The sequence below is a fragment of the Thunnus thynnus genome, chromosome 4 (genome assembly GCF_963924715.1).
Source record: "Thunnus thynnus chromosome 4, fThuThy2.1, whole genome shotgun sequence".
Taxonomy (NCBI): domain Eukaryota; kingdom Metazoa; phylum Chordata; class Actinopteri; order Scombriformes; family Scombridae; genus Thunnus; species Thunnus thynnus.
In genome coordinates, this window is record NC_089520.1 from 29,386,096 (window position 1) to 29,403,606 (window position 17,511).

General features: G+C 40.8%; 3 protein-coding genes and 1 long non-coding RNA gene across 4 annotated transcripts in view; 2 read left to right on the plus strand and 2 right to left on the minus strand.

The window, feature by feature from the left end:
* Nucleotides 1-865, minus strand: part of LOC137182003 (uncharacterized) — a 30,396-nt gene extending 29,531 nt beyond the window's left edge. Inside the window, exon 1 of the long non-coding RNA XR_010928221.1 lies at nucleotides 732-865. This is a non-coding gene — a long non-coding RNA (uncharacterized lncRNA). The remainder of the gene's footprint in view (nucleotides 1-731) is intronic.
* adnpa (activity-dependent neuroprotector homeobox a) lies at nucleotides 214-4,587 on the plus strand. Its single transcript, XM_067588219.1, has 4 exons — nucleotides 214-572; nucleotides 1,108-1,220; nucleotides 1,549-1,641; nucleotides 1,741-4,587. The coding sequence occupies exons 2-4, from the start codon at nucleotides 1,113-1,115 to the stop codon at nucleotides 4,081-4,083; spliced, it is 2,544 nt and encodes an 847-aa protein (XP_067444320.1). The 5' UTR covers nucleotides 214-572; nucleotides 1,108-1,112; the 3' UTR covers nucleotides 4,084-4,587.
* Nucleotides 4,588-5,328: 741 nt separating this feature from the next.
* On the plus strand, nucleotides 5,329-9,226 carry LOC137182001 (bcl-2-like protein 1). Its single transcript, XM_067588223.1, has 3 exons — nucleotides 5,329-5,486; nucleotides 7,069-7,723; nucleotides 8,574-9,226. The coding sequence occupies exons 2-3, from the start codon at nucleotides 7,199-7,201 to the stop codon at nucleotides 8,712-8,714; spliced, it is 666 nt and encodes a 221-aa protein (XP_067444324.1). The 5' UTR covers nucleotides 5,329-5,486; nucleotides 7,069-7,198; the 3' UTR covers nucleotides 8,715-9,226.
* A 2,767-nt stretch (nucleotides 9,227-11,993) lies between these two features.
* Nucleotides 11,994-17,012, minus strand: gata1a (GATA binding protein 1a). The gene is made up of 6 exons (XM_067588225.1): nucleotides 16,859-17,012; nucleotides 14,454-14,676; nucleotides 13,834-14,340; nucleotides 13,169-13,314; nucleotides 12,899-13,024; nucleotides 11,994-12,764 (listed from the first exon to the last, which is right to left on the minus strand). Exons 2-6 carry the CDS (start codon nucleotides 14,665-14,667, stop codon nucleotides 12,477-12,479), a joined length of 1,281 nt encoding a protein of 426 aa, XP_067444326.1. The 5' UTR covers nucleotides 14,668-14,676; nucleotides 16,859-17,012; the 3' UTR covers nucleotides 11,994-12,476.
* Between the last annotated feature and the right edge of the window lie 499 nt (nucleotides 17,013-17,511).

Genomic DNA, 17,511 nt, shown 5'->3' on the forward strand with positions numbered 1-17,511 from the left:
CTGATTGGCTAGTACTCGTTGCCTTCGTTGGTTAGATTGGTTAGGTTTGGGCATGAGGAGTGAGATGATTGGGTTAGAGTAAGAATATCAGGGTCAGAGCCAATCAGTGGCAGAAAAGGGGCGGGTGTTCGCAGAATGCGGGTGGGGGGAAAAAATAACGCGCCATGATCCAGCTCCCTGCTACGACTTCCGTCTTTTTGTCGACGCCATTTTGGAGTATATAGATAACAGCTAGCAGGCTGGTTTCACCACCGGTGCAAAATTACGCACAGAGCACTGTGTGGTGCTGGCCTGGCAGTCATCATTTCTGGGGTGTAATACTGCTTTCATTGCGTCTGCATGACGCTGTACTGCCTCTCTTTCCTCCGCCACCTCGCTGCAGCAGGAGAGCAGATGTGACAGCTAACTAGCTCGGTACTAGCCGTGCAGCTGAGCATCAGCACCGGCTCTGAGGAGGGAGAACATCAGCATCAGTCTGCACGTCCCGACCAGCCCAATTCAAGTCTTTGTTAGACATTTCATGCAGTGAGACAGCCTGTGTGAAGCTAGTCTTCACATATAACTACCATAACGTGAGTAAAACGCATGGGTTGGTTTTGCCTGTGAATATGAAGAAATGAATAAGCGGGTATGCATAAGCTAGCTTTGATGCTAAGTAGGTTGACCAAGCCGAGCTAATGATGGCTAAACACGTTAATGCTGACTTAGTTAGCCCAGCTAACAACATGTACCTGTTTACTCTGATTTCCGGAAAATCACTGGTGATAGTGGAGCAGGGAAGGTCACAGGCTCTGTGTTTCAGTAAGTTAACTTACGTCTGCTCAAACAAGCTCTCAATCAGTCAGTGAAGGCTGACTTGAAGCATGCCCACCATAACAGCAATGGGCCTCTGAAGAAGCTGGACCCCTGAACATAGATAACCTGCCATCATCAGTAAATGTGTTGTGATTTAATGAATGGAGGCAAGAGTTGGAAGGGCGTGTCCCCTGTTTGTGAAGTCAGCCTCCTATGACGATGGTGTTCATTTTTAAAACGAGTATATTGAAGAATATTTGCTTGCCGTGATTTTTCTTCAAACGAAGCCATAGTTTATTTTCTCCTTGTCAGGAGAGATGTATCAACTCCCAGTGAACAACCTTACAAGAATCAGGAGAGCCAGGAAACAAGTGAAAAAAGCGCTTCAAGACATTGGACTGGAGTTCTGCAAGGAGGCAGCAGAGGCGAGTGTATTTTAGTTGCATGTGTTGAGTTGTAGAAACTCTTAATTAAATTGAGAAACCATTAAATGTTTATAATAGAGCTTATGGGTGATTATTATTATTCGTGTTTCAAAACACAGTATGAAGGTGCTCATTTTTAATCTCTGTGACATTCCTAAAGGTCTATTAAGAAAAAGTTTTATCTCAAATTTGAAGAAAATGGCAACTTAACTCTATGCCAGCTAATAATTACAAAATATCATATGCTGTCAAACATGCCAGATTGTATGTAAGGAAAAACTTATAGTGATTAACAAATATGCCTAATTCTCAGCAATTATTTCCACAGGAATTCAAAGATTTTTGCCCTGATGATCAATTTGTAGAGGAGACACAATGCCTTGATATCTGTGGATGGGATCCATCATACTCTAAAACACAGGTAAATTTCTGTGTAAATTATTCTGTGTCTTTTCAAATGCATATGCACAAATCACTGTATTTATCTTAATGTTGTTATTTTTGCCCTGATGTCTTTTAGGAATACCGATCAAAGCCATTTTGCTGCACAGAGTGCTGCTTTTCTTCCAAATACTACTCAGGCTACAAGAATCACTTCCGCACAGTACACAGAAAAATCTTTGACAGCAAAATTCTGCTCAACTGTCCATACTGCACATTCACTGCAAGCAAGAGAACTTTGGAGACGCATGTTAAAATATTCCACATACCAAGTTCAGCACGGCAGAATTATGGGAGCTCACAGGGAGCTGTGCTGCACAAGAAGGCCAAAACGTATTTTGATAGAGCCAGACAGGGAGACGGTGTGGAGAAGGCGATGTACTATTGCAAAAAATGCTCATTCCGGGACACACTCTACAATGTTGTGAGAAGGCACATCTACAGGGAACATTTTCAGCATATTGTCTCGCCATATCTTGGTATGATTTCTGAATCATCTGTCAAAAATGGTGCTAATTCTGTCAATGGCAACAACATCCTCTGTAAACGCTGCCAGTTTTCCACTCGTAGCTATGAAGCACTAGTGCAGCATGTAATTGAGTACCACGAGCGCATTGGTGCTCAAGTCACTACCATGATTGGACATGCAAATATTATCGTCTCCAGGTCTCAAACCTTACCAACCGCTTCTCAGAAGGCCCCTGTGATCATTAACAGGGGCCACACAATTACAGCTGAGTCAATAGCACAACCAGTAATTGGCTATTTAAAGCCAGTGCCCCCTATTGTCAAAAATCAGTCCACCATCGCAGCCAGTCAGGTGCGTGTCAAAATTCCTGGCAACAACACTGTGGCTGAAAATAATGCTGCTGGGGTAAACACAGCCCAGACACAGAAATGGAAGATATGTACAGTTTGCAATGAGCTTTTTCCTGAAAACCTCTACAGTGCTCATTTTGAGAGTGCGCACAAGGCAAAGAAAGTTTGGGCTCTGGCCAAATATATCATGAAAATCCACAACTTCACCAGCAAGTGTTTGCTTTGCAACCGATATCTGCCCAGTGATACACTGCTTAACCACATGCTAATTCATGGACTCACCTGTCCACAGTGTCACTCTGCTTTCCATAGTGTTGAGAAAATCATTGAGCATGTGGGCCAGGCTCACCCTGATGACTTTGTTGGACCTCCTGGTGCATCACCTCTAACCTTTGATCTCACCATCAAACAAGATAAGACCAATAATGTACAGCTTGTTGTTCTCACCTTTAACATGAAGGAATCTATCAATGGTAAAGATCAATCTGCACCAGCTCAGAATAGTGTCGCACCTCTGGCCAAGTTAACGGCTCCCAAAATGATAGAGAAGAAGATTGGACCACTTGCAAGGAGTTTCCCTTCACTGCCTTCCAATAGTGAAGTTGGGAAAACTCTGTGTCCACTTTGTTTCACCATCCTCAAAGGTCCCATCTCTGATGCTTTGGCCTTGCATCTGAGGGAGCGACACCAAGTGCTCCAAACAATGCATCCTGTTGAAAAAAAGATGACATACAAGTGCATTCATTGCCTGGGAGTGTATACAAGTAACATGGTGGCTTCCACAATCACGCTGCATCTTGTGCAGTGCAGGGCTGTTGGTAGGAACCAGGCGAGCCAAGGTTTCAAGTCTGCCCTGACTCTCAACTCATCCGGGGCTGGCTTCCTCAAGCGGCAGCTGCCAACACAGACCATGCCCAACCCCAAGAAGTTAAAACTGGGCAAGGACTCAAAGATTTCTACTACCACCATTGGAAATCAGGCAGAATCGGAAGGCCTTGCTCTGGATCCTAGAAGCTTTGAGCACAAGACATATGAAGCCAGGAAAAATTTCCTGACAGCGTACTTCAACCGGCGACCATACCTTTCACCTCAGGAAGAGGAGAAGCTGTCTGCTAGTCTGTGGCTTTGGAAATCTGACATTTCTAGCCACTTTGCAACCAAACGAAGGACATGTGAGAGACATTGTGAGACCACAAAGGTATGTGTGCTGCTCGGCTTTGACATGCACGCTCTCAAGAAAGTTAAACATGACTTGATCTTTCAGGAGAGCAAGTCTGGTGGCACCACAGTGAGGAGACCTGGTGGTCTCAAGTCTGGTACTCCAAACACAGACCAAAACAAGCAATGTGCAACACTAAACTGTACCTTAAAACTCAGTACATGCACTGAGACCATATCCATTGACTCAGACAGTGAACCAGAAACAGAAGATAGACCTACTGAGAATGAAAATGTTGACACGAACCAGCATGAGAATGTAAAATCCCAAGAACCAGCAGACCTGAAAGAAAAAACAGAACCTGTGAACACTGATGATCCCTCTAGAGAAAAGGAGAGTTCTTTGCCAGATGGGAAAGCAAATGCTTGGATGACTTTCTGTTAAGTGTCCCTGATTAGCAGTGTGCCTTGGTTGAGAAACAGTTGAGTTTTTAAAGAGCATTTGAAAGATCCAGATCATTTGCATATGGAATAGCCTCAGAAAGAAAGAAGCTGGTGTATTGAAGTTGCAAATCACAAACATTTAGACTAATGGCATGGTCACAAAAATATTTCAATTCCAGATGTTGATCTCATTACCAGTGTTGGAAAGGAGAAAAAAAGTTACATTATAGTATACATGTGTATGACATATGTAAGTGACATTGTATATACTTTATCCATCGTTCTTTGTTAGTTTTCCCATGCAATCTGTATTCACTGGTTAACTCACAAGATTTATGAACTTCCCTACTTCCATAGTTGTTTTTTTTGTCTCCAAGTGTGACAATAAACTGTATCATATTGTCATTTCACATTTAGAAAGTGTATGATATGGTACTTGCTTATGTACACGTTTTAATAAATACAGTTGTTTAATAAAAACATTGTTTTTTCCCCCCCTACATTAGTAACGCTGTCAAAATGACCTTCTGTAACAGGTTGGTATGAAAACACTAAGCATCTTTCAACTTTTAATAAGCTGTAGTTAGAGGGACAGAAAAATGTATCAAAGGTTTGCAGACACATGATTTTGTGTATGTATGTATGTAAAGTGGATTTTATGATCAGCCAGAGGTTAGTTTACACTTTATATTTACTATTGACTGTCCCAAGTCACTGTAATGTATATATTTTTTTTAAAAATGTATGCATTTAAAAAGAAAAAAACAACATATGTATACAATATATGATATTAAAAATAGTGAAAACTATAGGCTGAGGGAGTCCATTAAAGTCTTTAAATTCAAGCTGAATTAATTAAAATATTGAAAGTATTCTCAGCTTTTTTGCTCTTTACATCTTTAATTAAGATAGAGTACTTTATTAATCCCAAAGGGAAATTAAAATTACAGCAGCCATTTGACAGAAATCGAGGTAGGTAAAATAAAAATACAATTAAGGGCTAAAATATATACAATAACTAAATTAACTCAAACAAAACTATAAAAATAGAATTGAGACTAGACACATGACTACAATATTCTATTTTCTGAGTACACAATGATTATTAAGGTGCCTTACTGTTACAGTTCATAAATAAACTACATGCTTTTCTCCAAATGTTTTGTTGTCATTCCGTGGGCCCATATTTCCGGTCCCTTTAGATGTTGATTGGTGCAGAAGCAGACAGGGGCGGGACTTCCGGCTTTTACAATAGCACAATTGGCCAACCAACAGCGTGCATCACTGTCCAGGCCGCAGAGTCTGTAGCTGCAAAAATGTCCATATTGTGTTTGCATCCACAACTCCAACCTTTAGTAACTCCATAGCTGCACCCTTCAAAGGGAAAACAACATTTCAGCAGTTGTAAGTATAACTGTCAATAATGATTACCTCATATCTGTCCAATGGATGTAGTTTGTGGTTGTTTTTCACGCGTTTCCCATGGACTGTTTATAAACAGCTAGTTAGCGCATGTAGCTAAAACTGGTGGCATATAACGTTATACTTGACTCGTAGCCAGAGCTGTGATATAGATCCAGCTGTGATCAGGCTGGCATCTAGACACACACATCTGGCTCCATATTACTCGTAATAATTTAATCTTTCCAGATTTCGTAATGCTAAGCTTCCTGGCTGCTGTTTATCTGATGTTAGTTAGCTCACGGTTAACTTGTGTGTGGGGCAGTGCTGCTGCTGCTCAAACTGACGCTAATTAACCCAAACAACATCCACCGTTAAACATGACGTTTAACAGTGAATTACTCACTGAGCTGTTTACACTGATGGACCAACTATAAACACAAACTCTTCTATTATCAGACAATTTATATGTGACAGCTGCTAAACTGAGACCAATTTCACATAAATAACTTTCTTCAAGAGCTTGTTTTAAAATATGATGAAAGTTTGAACTAATCACTCACGCTGGTCATTTAAAGGACCACACCAGTGTTTCTGCGATTTTTTTTTTTTTTGTGTGTGTTCCTTCGAGATTAAGTCTGGTAATATTCTGTATCTTTCCGACTGCCAACAAATCACATGAAAAGACCAAAACAACATTGAGATGACCTCACTAACAAGTATTGCACAAGTATTGCAGCTGTGCCACAAACAGCTTCAACGTTCAAAAACGATATAAAACACATTAATGAGCCACGTGGGCATAATAGTTTATTTTGAGTCAATCCTACATACACTATCCATCTGCTGTAAATACTCACTAGTGCATAAAATCCTCAGCTGAAAATAGTCCCAAACAAATGCATGATTTACTCCTATTTGAGTAGTGTTTGCTACAAACTACAATTCCCAGTAGTTTTGGAAAATCATTATTATGATTATTTAATGAAATATAAATAGGCCTATTTGTAAGTCGATATTTAAGACTGAAATCTTCATGTTTTTGGGGCTGAGTGCCACAGACATGGTAGGTAAGTTGGAAAGGTACTGACATGGACTAACGCAATGCAGCTGTTTGTCGTCTTATAAGAGTCATCAAGTACATTTTACATTTTCAAATTCATGCTACACAGTTTTGGATTTTTTTTATGCATTTTAGTTACCTATCTAGGGATTCATTGGTTTCTATTTATGACAGTACAGTATGAAAACTATTAGCAGCAACTTGAAACTTGCTTTTTTGTAGTGTGGTCCATCACAGTGAACATCAGATATGCATTCATTTTTGCCATTGTGTAGTAATGCAGTCCAGACACTTCAAATCAATCTGCGCTTAAAGGGCGCCTATCAGTGGGCTGACAGACAGATTTGATGTCCCCTGTGATTGAACACACAACTCAAGCAAGTTTTAAGAGTCTGCTGATAGAGTCTCACACTGAATTGAAATGAGCTAAAACCAGTGGATGCTAAAATACAGCAGCACGGCTTGCAAAATATTTTATGACAGGAGTTCATGTGACTTTTTCTCATCCCTGTATGCTTCAAGGCTGCTGTTGCTAGCTTCAACATAAGGAGAAGAAGCTCTGATGTGACAGCTGCAGGCTGTGAGGATGGCAGCAGAAACGATGGGGTCTGAGTAGACTGGCTGTGTGTTGGAGGTCCACAGTTTGGAAATAATGCCGTACAGTAACAGAGAGCTGGTGGAGTTCTTTATAAGCTACAAGCTGTCTCAGAAGAACTACCCAACCTCTATGCTGAGGCCAGAGGATGCCAGTGGAAGGACTGAGAGAGACAAGGCCACCACAGCTGCCAGTAACGGCTTGCTGGTCACCAGCAGGAACGGCAGTGGGCGGCTGGGGGCGTCGTCATCCCCTTGTGGCGACATAGAGGCCGTGAAGGAAGCACTTCAGAACTCAGCCGACAAGTTTGAACTGCTCTTCTCAGAAGCGTTTAGTGACCTCTCCTCACAAATTGACATCACTCCTGAAACAGCCTACCACAGCTTTAAGAGCGTGATGGACGAGGTGTTCAAGGACGGAGTCAACTGGGGACGTATAGTGGGCCTGTTTACCTTTGGCGGTGCCATTTGTGTGAAATGCGTAGAGAGGGATATGAGCGACCTGGTTTCCCGCATCGTTGACTGGATGACTATTTACCTGGATGAGCACATCAGCCCATGGATCCAGAGCCAAGGAGGTTGGGTGAGTAGGCAGAGGGATGGACTCAAGACACACCTTCATTTATGGTACCTCAAAGAAATAGTTTTTAGTGTCAGATACTCATCACCTGTAGGCTTGAAAGTTGGTCCTGAAAGGTTTGTAGCCTGCTTCTTGATGGAGGACGGCAGCTGCAGTCAGCTTAGATTTATAGCAGTTATGATGGATTCCAGTAGGGACCCAGAAACTCAAACTACTCCTGCATCATAATACACTATTCTGCTGTTCTTCTTCAAAACTTCTAAAAGATACAGTTGTAACAGTTTCCAGTACATTGTAGGATTTCTGTGAAGCAAAGGATCAGATTTCTTTATTAATGTTTTTGTCATCTTTTTTGTTTTGTGTCACTGTAAAGCAGAGAATACATACTTTTGATTTCAATGATTTTCTGGAAGAAATGTTGCATTTTTTTGTGTGTGTGTGTATAGTGTAAAGATGGCAGTATTTTTAGCCACGACTGTAGATTTTCAGTGGCATATTCCTTTAAAACAGATTAGTTCTGACACAATTAATCCATTCATCATCACTCCAAAGAGAGTTAATCTGCCTCAATTTTGATTTATAGATTTACAGTCATTTATCAAGCAAAAATGCCACATAATTGAATCTTTCTTTTTTCTTTTTTCTTTTTTTTTTTTACTGTTTTTCTGATGAAAGACATTTAAAGCTGTTACCTTACTGCATATTTGTCCCTATTTTATATTCTACACATTAAATTATGAATCAAAAATATAATTGATGATGGAAAATGCTGCAGGATGTAGAGACACCAATGCATTATCTAGTAACAAAACTCCTCTCCCTCTTTTTGTCTGAATCTAAATTTCCATTACAGGACTGCTTTGTGGAGCTTTTTGGGCGAGACGCAGCTGCAGCAGCGACAGCGTCTCGGGAGACTCTGAGGAGATGTCTGCTAGTTGGAGTTGCGCTGCTAACGGGAGTGCTGGTCGGCGTGCTCATCGCTAAGAAACAGTGAAGGCGCTGCATCCTGTTCACCGCCGCACACACCCCTCGTGTAATGCTACGCCAACAAAAAACAAAACAAAACTAAATAGTTAATGTTTACAAAAAAGCCCAGTCTGCTTGTGCACTGACAGAATGTGGATTTGGCTGAAGCAGTTTGTGGGAGTGTCCATGATATGTAGCTTGGTGAGCTGTTATACTTCTCACCCCGCTTTGTCCTGTGTCTTTTATTTCACACAGCAGATTTTCAGTTGTTAAAGAGTGTTACTCAAGACTGAAAGTGCTTTAAATGAACCTGATAAGCTAAGAGACAGTGAAACAGATTCAGCTGGTTTGATGAGACTGCTTATTTTTTTTTCCCTTTGTGTGTTATCCAAGGACCAATTTTTATCACTTAGAATACCAACTGACAGCTGACAGAGAGTATAAGTTATATTTCCTTTTCCACTGTGTAATGCTCAGCTCCTTTTGTTGGCTGTACTGGAGTTTTAGGCATGCTTCAAAAAAATAAATATATTTATGTTATTCTTGTGTCCTTGATTTGTTTGTTGTATAGATTATCTGAAAAAGTCTATATCGTCCAGATTACAAAAATCTGTAACTGTGCAATATATACTTTATCTCCCAAAGAACTCTTATTTATTAAATGAAGAAAAGTACATTTCAAGCCCAAATTCTCTCTTCATCAGATAGAGAGGAATCAGATTTACAACAGGAAGTTTTTACAGGAGCAGACGATCATATTTGGGAGATATAATGTATTATATAGATTGTTTAAAAAAAGATCAGTTCAATACCATCATAATGGGCCTCAACAATGTACATGACAGTACGAACTACACACACGAGTGTTATCTCTAAACTGCAGGGTTCAGGGTTTTACATCCTGTCCGTTGGGGAAAATGTTGAGCTGCAGTGTTCTCTTTTTTCCATGAGGGGGTGCATGTGTACCACGTGTTTCAAAAGGAGCATACTACACATCAAGTTATAGTTATGTTAATAATAACAATGTGTTACTAGATGTAACTGTACTGTGCTGACATGCAATTCAGATAGTCATCCTTTAGAAAATCTGCTATTAAAAAAAAGACACAATAAAAAGACACATTTGCTCAGAGATGAGTTTAATATATCTTATAGAGTCTCCCAGACTGACAGAGAGAAAACATATTATCAAATGACTTGCGCCCATGGTATAAAAGCTTCTACTACAACCAAGGATGTCCTACAACAGTCTGAATGGGAAAAGAGACAAGTGAGCAGGAGAGAGAGAGAAGGCCACTAACGGATGGCCTTGAGAGTGAACTGGAGCAGGCCTGTGGTTGCTAATCTATCCCTGTCATTTGTTGCCATTTCCCCAGAGCATAGCTGGCGGCAGCAGCAGATAAACAGCAGATAGAGACAGTTAAGGAAAAGAGTATAAATTATAGACATGCTTGCCAAATGATTTTTTTTTTTTTTTTTTTTTTTTACATTGTTTCACTTTTTTTGCACTCAATTACGTGTCTCATGAAGGTTCTGATATCACCTGAGGGGGTAAAAAATTGGATTTTTAAAGGTTTCTCTGCTTAAGCATGATTTAGAGTAAACATTGAGTAGATGTTGGAAATGGATAATGATAGAAAACCCCAAAAAATCTCACTGTGTGACTTCAAAGGTCATCCTTGTATTAAATTCCCATTATCAAGGTCCTTTGGGAATCAGGGGAGTTAGACATAACATTGGTTGACTGCTAATAAAATTGAAGTGAAGAAATTTTCATCTATTCTTTATTCAGGTATCAGAAAATAATCAGCATTTCTACCTCAGATTTGATCACCAATACTCTCAGTGTGTGTGTGTGTGTGTGTGTGTGTGTGTGTGTATGTGTGTGTGTGTCATGCGGTGTCACGAGTGGGTGGCATGCCCAGATGTTCACTGGGCTGTGCTCAGCAAGCCGAAACCAAATGCATAAATGAAAGTCTTATTTCTCCCTCAAGTCTGCACTCAAGCATGCACAAATCTATGAGAACAAGCACAGCGATGTATGTTATCGTTTATAGACTTGTGAAGTGTTCTGCATGTGTCCACAGATTATGAAATCTGAAAAAAGGACTGGGTTCAGCTGGCCCAAAGGTGACATACATGACTGACACTGAAACTGAACTCTTTTGAGCAAACAGACTGAAAGAATGTAGAGATGTATTGATCTACTGCTTCATATGATACCAATAATACATCTGTTTGTTTGTCTGTCATAACTCTTTTTAGCGTTGTATGTTAAATACTTCAGTGTAAACGGTGCCCCTCGCAGACTAACTGACAGGGAGTGTGAGAGTGGCGATGCCAGCCGCAGGTGGATGGTTTAGGGTCTGTGGCCTCAGTGATAACTTATCAGTCATCCCGCAGTCCTGAGTGAGCAACCCCAGCCCTGCTCCTCAGCATAAAACACACACACACACACACCACTGTACTGTGTTTACAGTGTGGCGTTTTAGATAAAATGCGTCTGCTAATGAAATGGCATTTAGAGGGAGTTTTTCAGTTGATGCAATACTCTGTAAAGCAACCTTTCCCCTAAATAATCTAATCTTGTCTATCAGTTGTGAAGACATGGCCACAAGTTTTGATCAAAATATAACAGTTATCTCTAGTTCATTGAGTGGGATAATACTGTAGTGAGTAATAGTGAGTATAAACAATCACAGTAACCCAACATGACGCAACATGATGATTGCTGATATTTACATAAAACACAGCAAGACGTATTCTGAAAAAGGTCCACTGTGAAGCCACTCTAAACTCTTTTACACTTCAGCTTTTTAGGTTCAACATATCGTCACTTATCATTTCAACATATCGTCACTTATCATTACTAAGCAAGTTCTCGGTAGCTTCTAACATTTGCATTCAAGCATGACATGAGAGTGGAAATTTTATGCTTGAAAAAAAAAATCCCCCTCATGAGCATATAAACAGCACTGAGTAATAAATACAAACATGACCTTGTTTGCATGTGTGTTTGAACAGTCGGTCATTAACCGGCAGAGGTGTTCTAAACTTGAAAGCAGTTGCATATAAAAGTGTTGCACTTTAGTTGAATGTTTGTCACTTCTGCGGAATGGTGAATTTGCATAACCCGCTATGTACAATTACACTGTCAAAGTGGAGCGCTGCCTTGCACAAAGAGACTATTATACCTGAGCAGGAGAGTACAATAACTCCACACAGGAGGCTTTGCTGTGGTCAGTTCACTGAACTGAGCAGATGAACTGAGAATTCAAATGACATCAAAGACAACAGCCTTCACAACTCCAACGGAATGAGTCAAACATTTTATTATTTTCCCTGTAGAGCTTCAATTTCATGGTAAATATCAATTCTGGAAATACAAAACAGACCCATACAACACAAAACCAAAATATAATTTCACATTATGAATAATAGAAGAGGGATTAGGACACAGATATGGCAATCAAATCAGGTTTTTTAGTTAATATTTACAGCTGAAACAATTCCTATCAGTGTGTATACATGTGCGGGAACCTCAGTAGAATAATTTCCTCTGAATTAAAACAAGCTCTGGATCAAAATAATATCTACAAACTTGGAGTTTCCCCCTTAAAATACAGTGAAAATAAACAGAAAACTTCATTCACATGACATCCAGTGTAGAAACACATATGTACAAATCCACACAAGTAACTGGCAAGCAAGCAAGCGTGCTGATTTATAATTATATATGCATTGATTGGTAAGAACTGTGTCCCCCTGCAGTAAAGGTTGTCTGGTTCTTTCACACCAGTGTTGGCACCATACCAGTGTTGAGGTGGTGTGTGTAGGGTAAGCTGGCAGAGGGGTGCAGTGGCGACGGTGTTGGGATGAGGTGCGGCGTGTGGCTGTAGGTCAGCAGAGTCCCGGGGCCGAGGGAAAAGGGCCCACAGTTGTCGTCCATGGAGGATGGCTGGTTCACATCCGAGTACGACTCCAACATGGCAGCCTTCTTGCTCTTCTTGTTCTTGTTGGACACTTTTCTGTTGCGTGTTTGAATGCCGTCCTTCTTCATGGTGAGGGGCCGGTTGACCTGTGAGGAAAGAGGAATTGTTTTTTTTTAAATTGTTTACTCCTTAGCATATTTATGTTGGGTAAAATACTCCATATGTCAGACATGGAGCTGTGCAGCAGTTTAGGGATGCTTTCTTTAGCTAACTGACTCACATTGTGCAGTTTAAAGTAGAGCCCACAGGCGTTACACACAGGTTCTCCATTGGCATTGCGTCTCCACAGTGTTGTTGTGCTTGTGTGACAGTTGGCACACAGTGTACCTGCCCGCTTGCTGACAATCTGAAACACAGAGAGGAAATCATCAGGATTTCTTTTTCCAAAAAGTGAAACGGACTGTAGTTTATTGACTGATTTAAAAAAAAGCAAATATTTCATTTTCTTCTAGTCAGCCACCAAAACAAGTGCAACCTCAGTGTGTCATACCAGTCTCTTCTTGGGCCGGATCAGAGGTCTGTTTTGACCATTCATCTTGTGGTACAGTCCGCAGGCGTTACACAGGTAGTGGCCTGTACCATCCCGGCGCCACAGAGGCGTAGCTGTGGCTCCACAGTTAACACACTCTCTGGCCTCTGTTCAAAATCAAAAGTACACGGTTCTTACTGCACACTTTAGTATATGGAGTACAAGGGTTTATGACAAAATGCCACATACACATTTTAGAGAAAAATACTTTCTGAAAATCAAGGCAATATTTGGAAATAGAATCTGAACAAATATCTTACAGTTACTCTCGCTCATGGTCCACTAAACATGAGGCGAATTAATATCTCGTTAGTGGACAAAAATACCACAAGGTCTATTGTTCTAGAGCTTTTGATCAGATCACATGATCCTCCTCAGCAGATGGAGTTTCCCACTTGTCATGCAATTTCTATGACAACTGTTGAAGAAGATCATGTGATACAATTGAAAGCTCCAGAACAGCTTCTCAATGAACCTTGTGGTGAAACTGTTTTGCCTGTTTTCAAGAATCAACTTTCAATTTCAGATGTTTTTTTATAAAATTGTTGACCCATCTTTCCTGTAATTAAATTACGGACCAAACAACATCCAGTCACAGAATATAACATGTCTCATTGTGTTCTCACCTGGAGTGGATATCCTCATCTTGTTGCGCATTTTAGGTGAGTACGAGGGGCTTATCCAGGCCCCGGGGCCCGAGTAGAGGGCGGCTGAGCTGTACTCCTGAGGCCCGCTCATGTACGAGCTGTAAGGGCTCAGCATGTGGGGGTGGGAGTGGGTTGACGATGTGTACACACTCCCAGCCGCAGGGGTCAGATTCAGAAAACTGCTGCTGGCCCCCGAACCCCCCAGCGGGCTCATGCGCTCAGCCTTGAGGGCCTCTTGAAGCCGGGGGCTCTCCCTGCCGTCTCTGCCCGGAGAAGAGTATCCATCTCTGGAGGTGGTGAAGGAGGAGGTGATGCTGGGGGTGTACAGGGAGGTTGGGGTGTGCGAGTGCAGAGGGGTCTTGGTGAGGGGGCTGCTGCTCCAGGTGGAGGCCGGAGGGTTGTAGGGTGAGCTCAGGGAGTGGCCGCCCGGCGCGTCCAGCAGCTGGAGGTTGCTGATGAGACTTGGTGAGGAGAACACCTGTCGGACTTAGGGCCGAGAGACAGAATAGGCAAAGTCATCTACAGCTTTTATCATCATTTTTAAAGCATCATGATTGAGTAGGTGGGTCTGATGGGTGAGAGTGGGTGGGAGCACTGACCCGAGCTATGTCTGTAGGTGGACGGCGCTCGGCCGTGGCTCGGGTTGGAGAAGAAGGAGGGCAGGCTGGTGTAGTCGGAGTCTTGGCCGGAGAAGAAGGGCTCTCCCTCTTCTCCTGGAGGCAGCAGGCTGGGCTCAGAGGAGAAAGCGGCCAGAGGATCTGAGCTGAGCAGAGATGGAGACACCCAGTGGGACTGTTCTGAGGAATCCTCCATGCTGATAACCTGTGGCAGGACAACCAGAAAGTGCACAGACTTGGAGAAATCAACAGTGTATTTGAGATTCGCGTTAAATGCAACATCAGGTTCATTTTTCAAAAACTGAGCACTGAAGTCAGATTGTATGAAGGCACGCAGGAATTAAATGTGTCCAGCATCTCCACTGTGTGATTTACTGTAACTTTGATTGAGGCAGATATTCACCACACCCTTCACCTCACAACAGCCAAGTAAAAATATAAACTATTAATAGTAAAACTATTAATATTACATAGTAAAAATGCCGCATTCAAATTTTTACTTGCAGTGAAGAGTGACAGAGAGGAATCATGTATTTGACAATGTACTTAAATTTACTTAATGTCTGTTTAAGGTGGAGCTTTTAATTCTCACTATTTTATATAAAGCTGGATACTTAATGAATAATAATGCATCATATTTTAATTTTTATATTTTGTGAGTAAAATCTAAATCTGCAACATAACATTTATCTGTCAGGTAAATGTAGTTCCACAATGTTTTCTTCTGAAGTAGAAGTATACAGTTGTTGTAAGTTATTACGGGGTACAATGAGTTAGAATAGTAACAATAGTAATTCAATAATTTTCACATCCAAACATCATAATAAATCTATAGTTCTTTGGGGCCCTTTTCATTGGGGGCCCCAGGCAGTTGCCTAACTTGACTAATAGTAAAGATAAGATAAGATCCTTTATTAATTCCACAGCAGGGAAATTTGCAGTGTTAGCAGCAAAGGGGATAATGCAATAACAAAGAGCATCAGTTAAAAAAAAAAAAAAAAATCAAAAATAAAGTCCGCCCCTGACAACAACCAGTGTAACTTGAAGTTATCAGAGACAAGATCTCTCGACAGCCGGCTTCTTCAAACTTCCTTTTCTAGGATCCTCATTTGACTGTGGCTGAAAGTAAAAACTAAAAATAAATGGGTCTATAAGTGTGGGGATGTAGCCAGTGACCAAACGGTTACCAGTGGCCTTTCAACTATAGGTGTGCCAGTTAAAAGAATGCAAAAGATATGTCCTCAGGGACGCCCCACAGGGTGGACAAACAGCACAGTGCTCCAACTAAAAAAAACAACTTCAGGTTTTTTTTTTTGTCTTAGCAGCAATTTCTGTTCCACTGCTTACAAGATTACGTGAGATTCTCACACCAGTCGTCTACATGTATGTGGTGTGTTTCAATGATACATTTCTTAATCACTGAGATGAAAGACTAGAACATAAAAGGCACATTGTCCTTAAATAATAATATTAAACAAAAACTTAAAGAAAAAGTGACAGTGAAACAAACAAAGCAGTATGTGTGAACTGCGGGGACGGACAAGGCCACATTCGCTTCATATCTTTAGAGGAAAGAGAAGAGGAAAGAGAAGAGGCAGATAGTGTCTGATAAAGTCTGAGAAAATCTGATAGACTGCATTATTATAATGCTAAATATATCCAGCTCCACTGATACAACACCACCATAATCTCATCTGATTAATAGAAATCTGTCAGACTAGAAATGTGACGAATGTAAAAAAGCACAGCGGAGTGAGACGGCACGTTACTGGGAGACGATCAAATGAGATTGCACTGAGGAAACAAGGAATAAAAACTGACGCACATAATCGCATTTAGATGGATTTCATAATTTGGACTGAAACTGCCTCAGATATAAGCTTTACACAGAGATGATTAATCAATCTGGGGCTTAATGGCTGTCCTTATTGAAAGCTTAATGGGCAGTACAGTTATTTATATTAATAAGTTTACTTACATACAACATTAAGTTAATTGGATATAAATTGATTGAACTAAGTTATCTAAAAGCATACAGTTAGATAAATGCATGGCGATATGTTGGAGAAAAATGTAAATCTAAATTAAGAAAGTTAAAAAATATATTAAATGATTAATCTAAATAAAGTTTGAGAGAAACTATCAATGTCATTGAGAGGAAAACAGAATCTCTGTCCTCCTAAAGCAAAGTCCTCACCTCTCATATCTCCACAGGTTACAGTCAATCAAGCAATAAATGTTCTGAAGTGATATTAAATGACCAGCAAAAGTTTCAAATGCATAAATATGCTTTCATAAACCAGTTATTCTTCTACCAGATCCATTAAACACCAGTGTCCACTGAAGAATAAGAGCGACAGGAGACAAAGAGCCGAGGGGTCACCTACCTGAGTGGTCTGAGCGAGGTGAGTTTAGGACACAGGGTTAGATTAATGTAGCCAGGTGGATGGTGGCACAGCGCGACTGCCTACCTCAGTATGGACTGATGGCTAGAAGAACAACTTCTCAAACCACCAGCAAAGTTCAGGGCTAAGAGACAGTCTGTGGGAGGGGTTGGGGACAACTTTTTTGAAAGACACACCTCTTTGATCCAGACAGAAAGAGCTTGTATGAGGGCAGATGTAACATGTTTACAGCTCTGACTTTTCAAAATGTGTCTAATTCATCTAGGAATATAAAATAAAAATAGTTTGAATATTGGTCTTAGGAGGGGCTTTTGACATCTGAGGCAAAAGGTGAAGGTGTCAGCTTTAAATCTTGGTTCCTCATGGCTGTGTGTGATGGTAATGTAGTAATGATAACATGTTTGTATATTGAATCATTTCCAGAGGAAGCAGCACATGTAAAAAGTGTATCAGCACAAAACCATGGCCATTATAAAACAATTAGATGTAGCTGAACAATATATATATATATGTGTGTGTGTGTGTGAGTGTGTGTGTGCGCGCGTGTGTGTGTGAAATATATATATTTCTATGTCTAAGTTTTAATATTTACGCAGATACACACATAAATGAAACATACAGGATGTCATAGAGCT

Excerpts from the sequence above, each read along its gene's own strand:
- adnpa (XM_067588219.1), top strand. The coding sequence starts at position 1,113 with ATGTATCAACTCCCAGTGAACAACCTTACAAGAATCAGGAGAGCCAGG. Across the intron at positions 1,221-1,548 it reads TCTGCAAGGAGGCAGCAGAG|GAATTCAAAGATTTTTGCCC; the intron begins GCGAGTGTATTT and ends TTATTTCCACAG. Across the intron at positions 1,642-1,740 it reads CATCATACTCTAAAACACAG|GAATACCGATCAAAGCCATT; the intron begins GTAAATTTCTGT and ends GATGTCTTTTAG.
- LOC137182001 (XM_067588223.1), top strand. The coding sequence starts at position 7,199 with ATGCCGTACAGTAACAGAGAGCTGGTGGAGTTCTTTATAAGCTACAAG. Across the intron at positions 7,724-8,573 it reads TCCAGAGCCAAGGAGGTTGG|GACTGCTTTGTGGAGCTTTT; the intron begins GTGAGTAGGCAG and ends TTTCCATTACAG.
- gata1a (XM_067588225.1), bottom strand. The coding sequence starts at position 14,667 with ATGGAGGATTCCTCAGAACAGTCCCACTGGGTGTCTCCATCTCTGCTC. Across the intron at positions 14,341-14,453 it reads CACCTACAGACATAGCTCGG|TCCGACAGGTGTTCTCCTCA; the intron begins GTCAGTGCTCCC and ends CTCGGCCCTAAG. Across the intron at positions 12,765-12,898 it reads TCTACTTTAAACTGCACAAT|GTCAACCGGCCCCTCACCAT; the intron begins GTGAGTCAGTTA and ends CTTTCCTCACAG.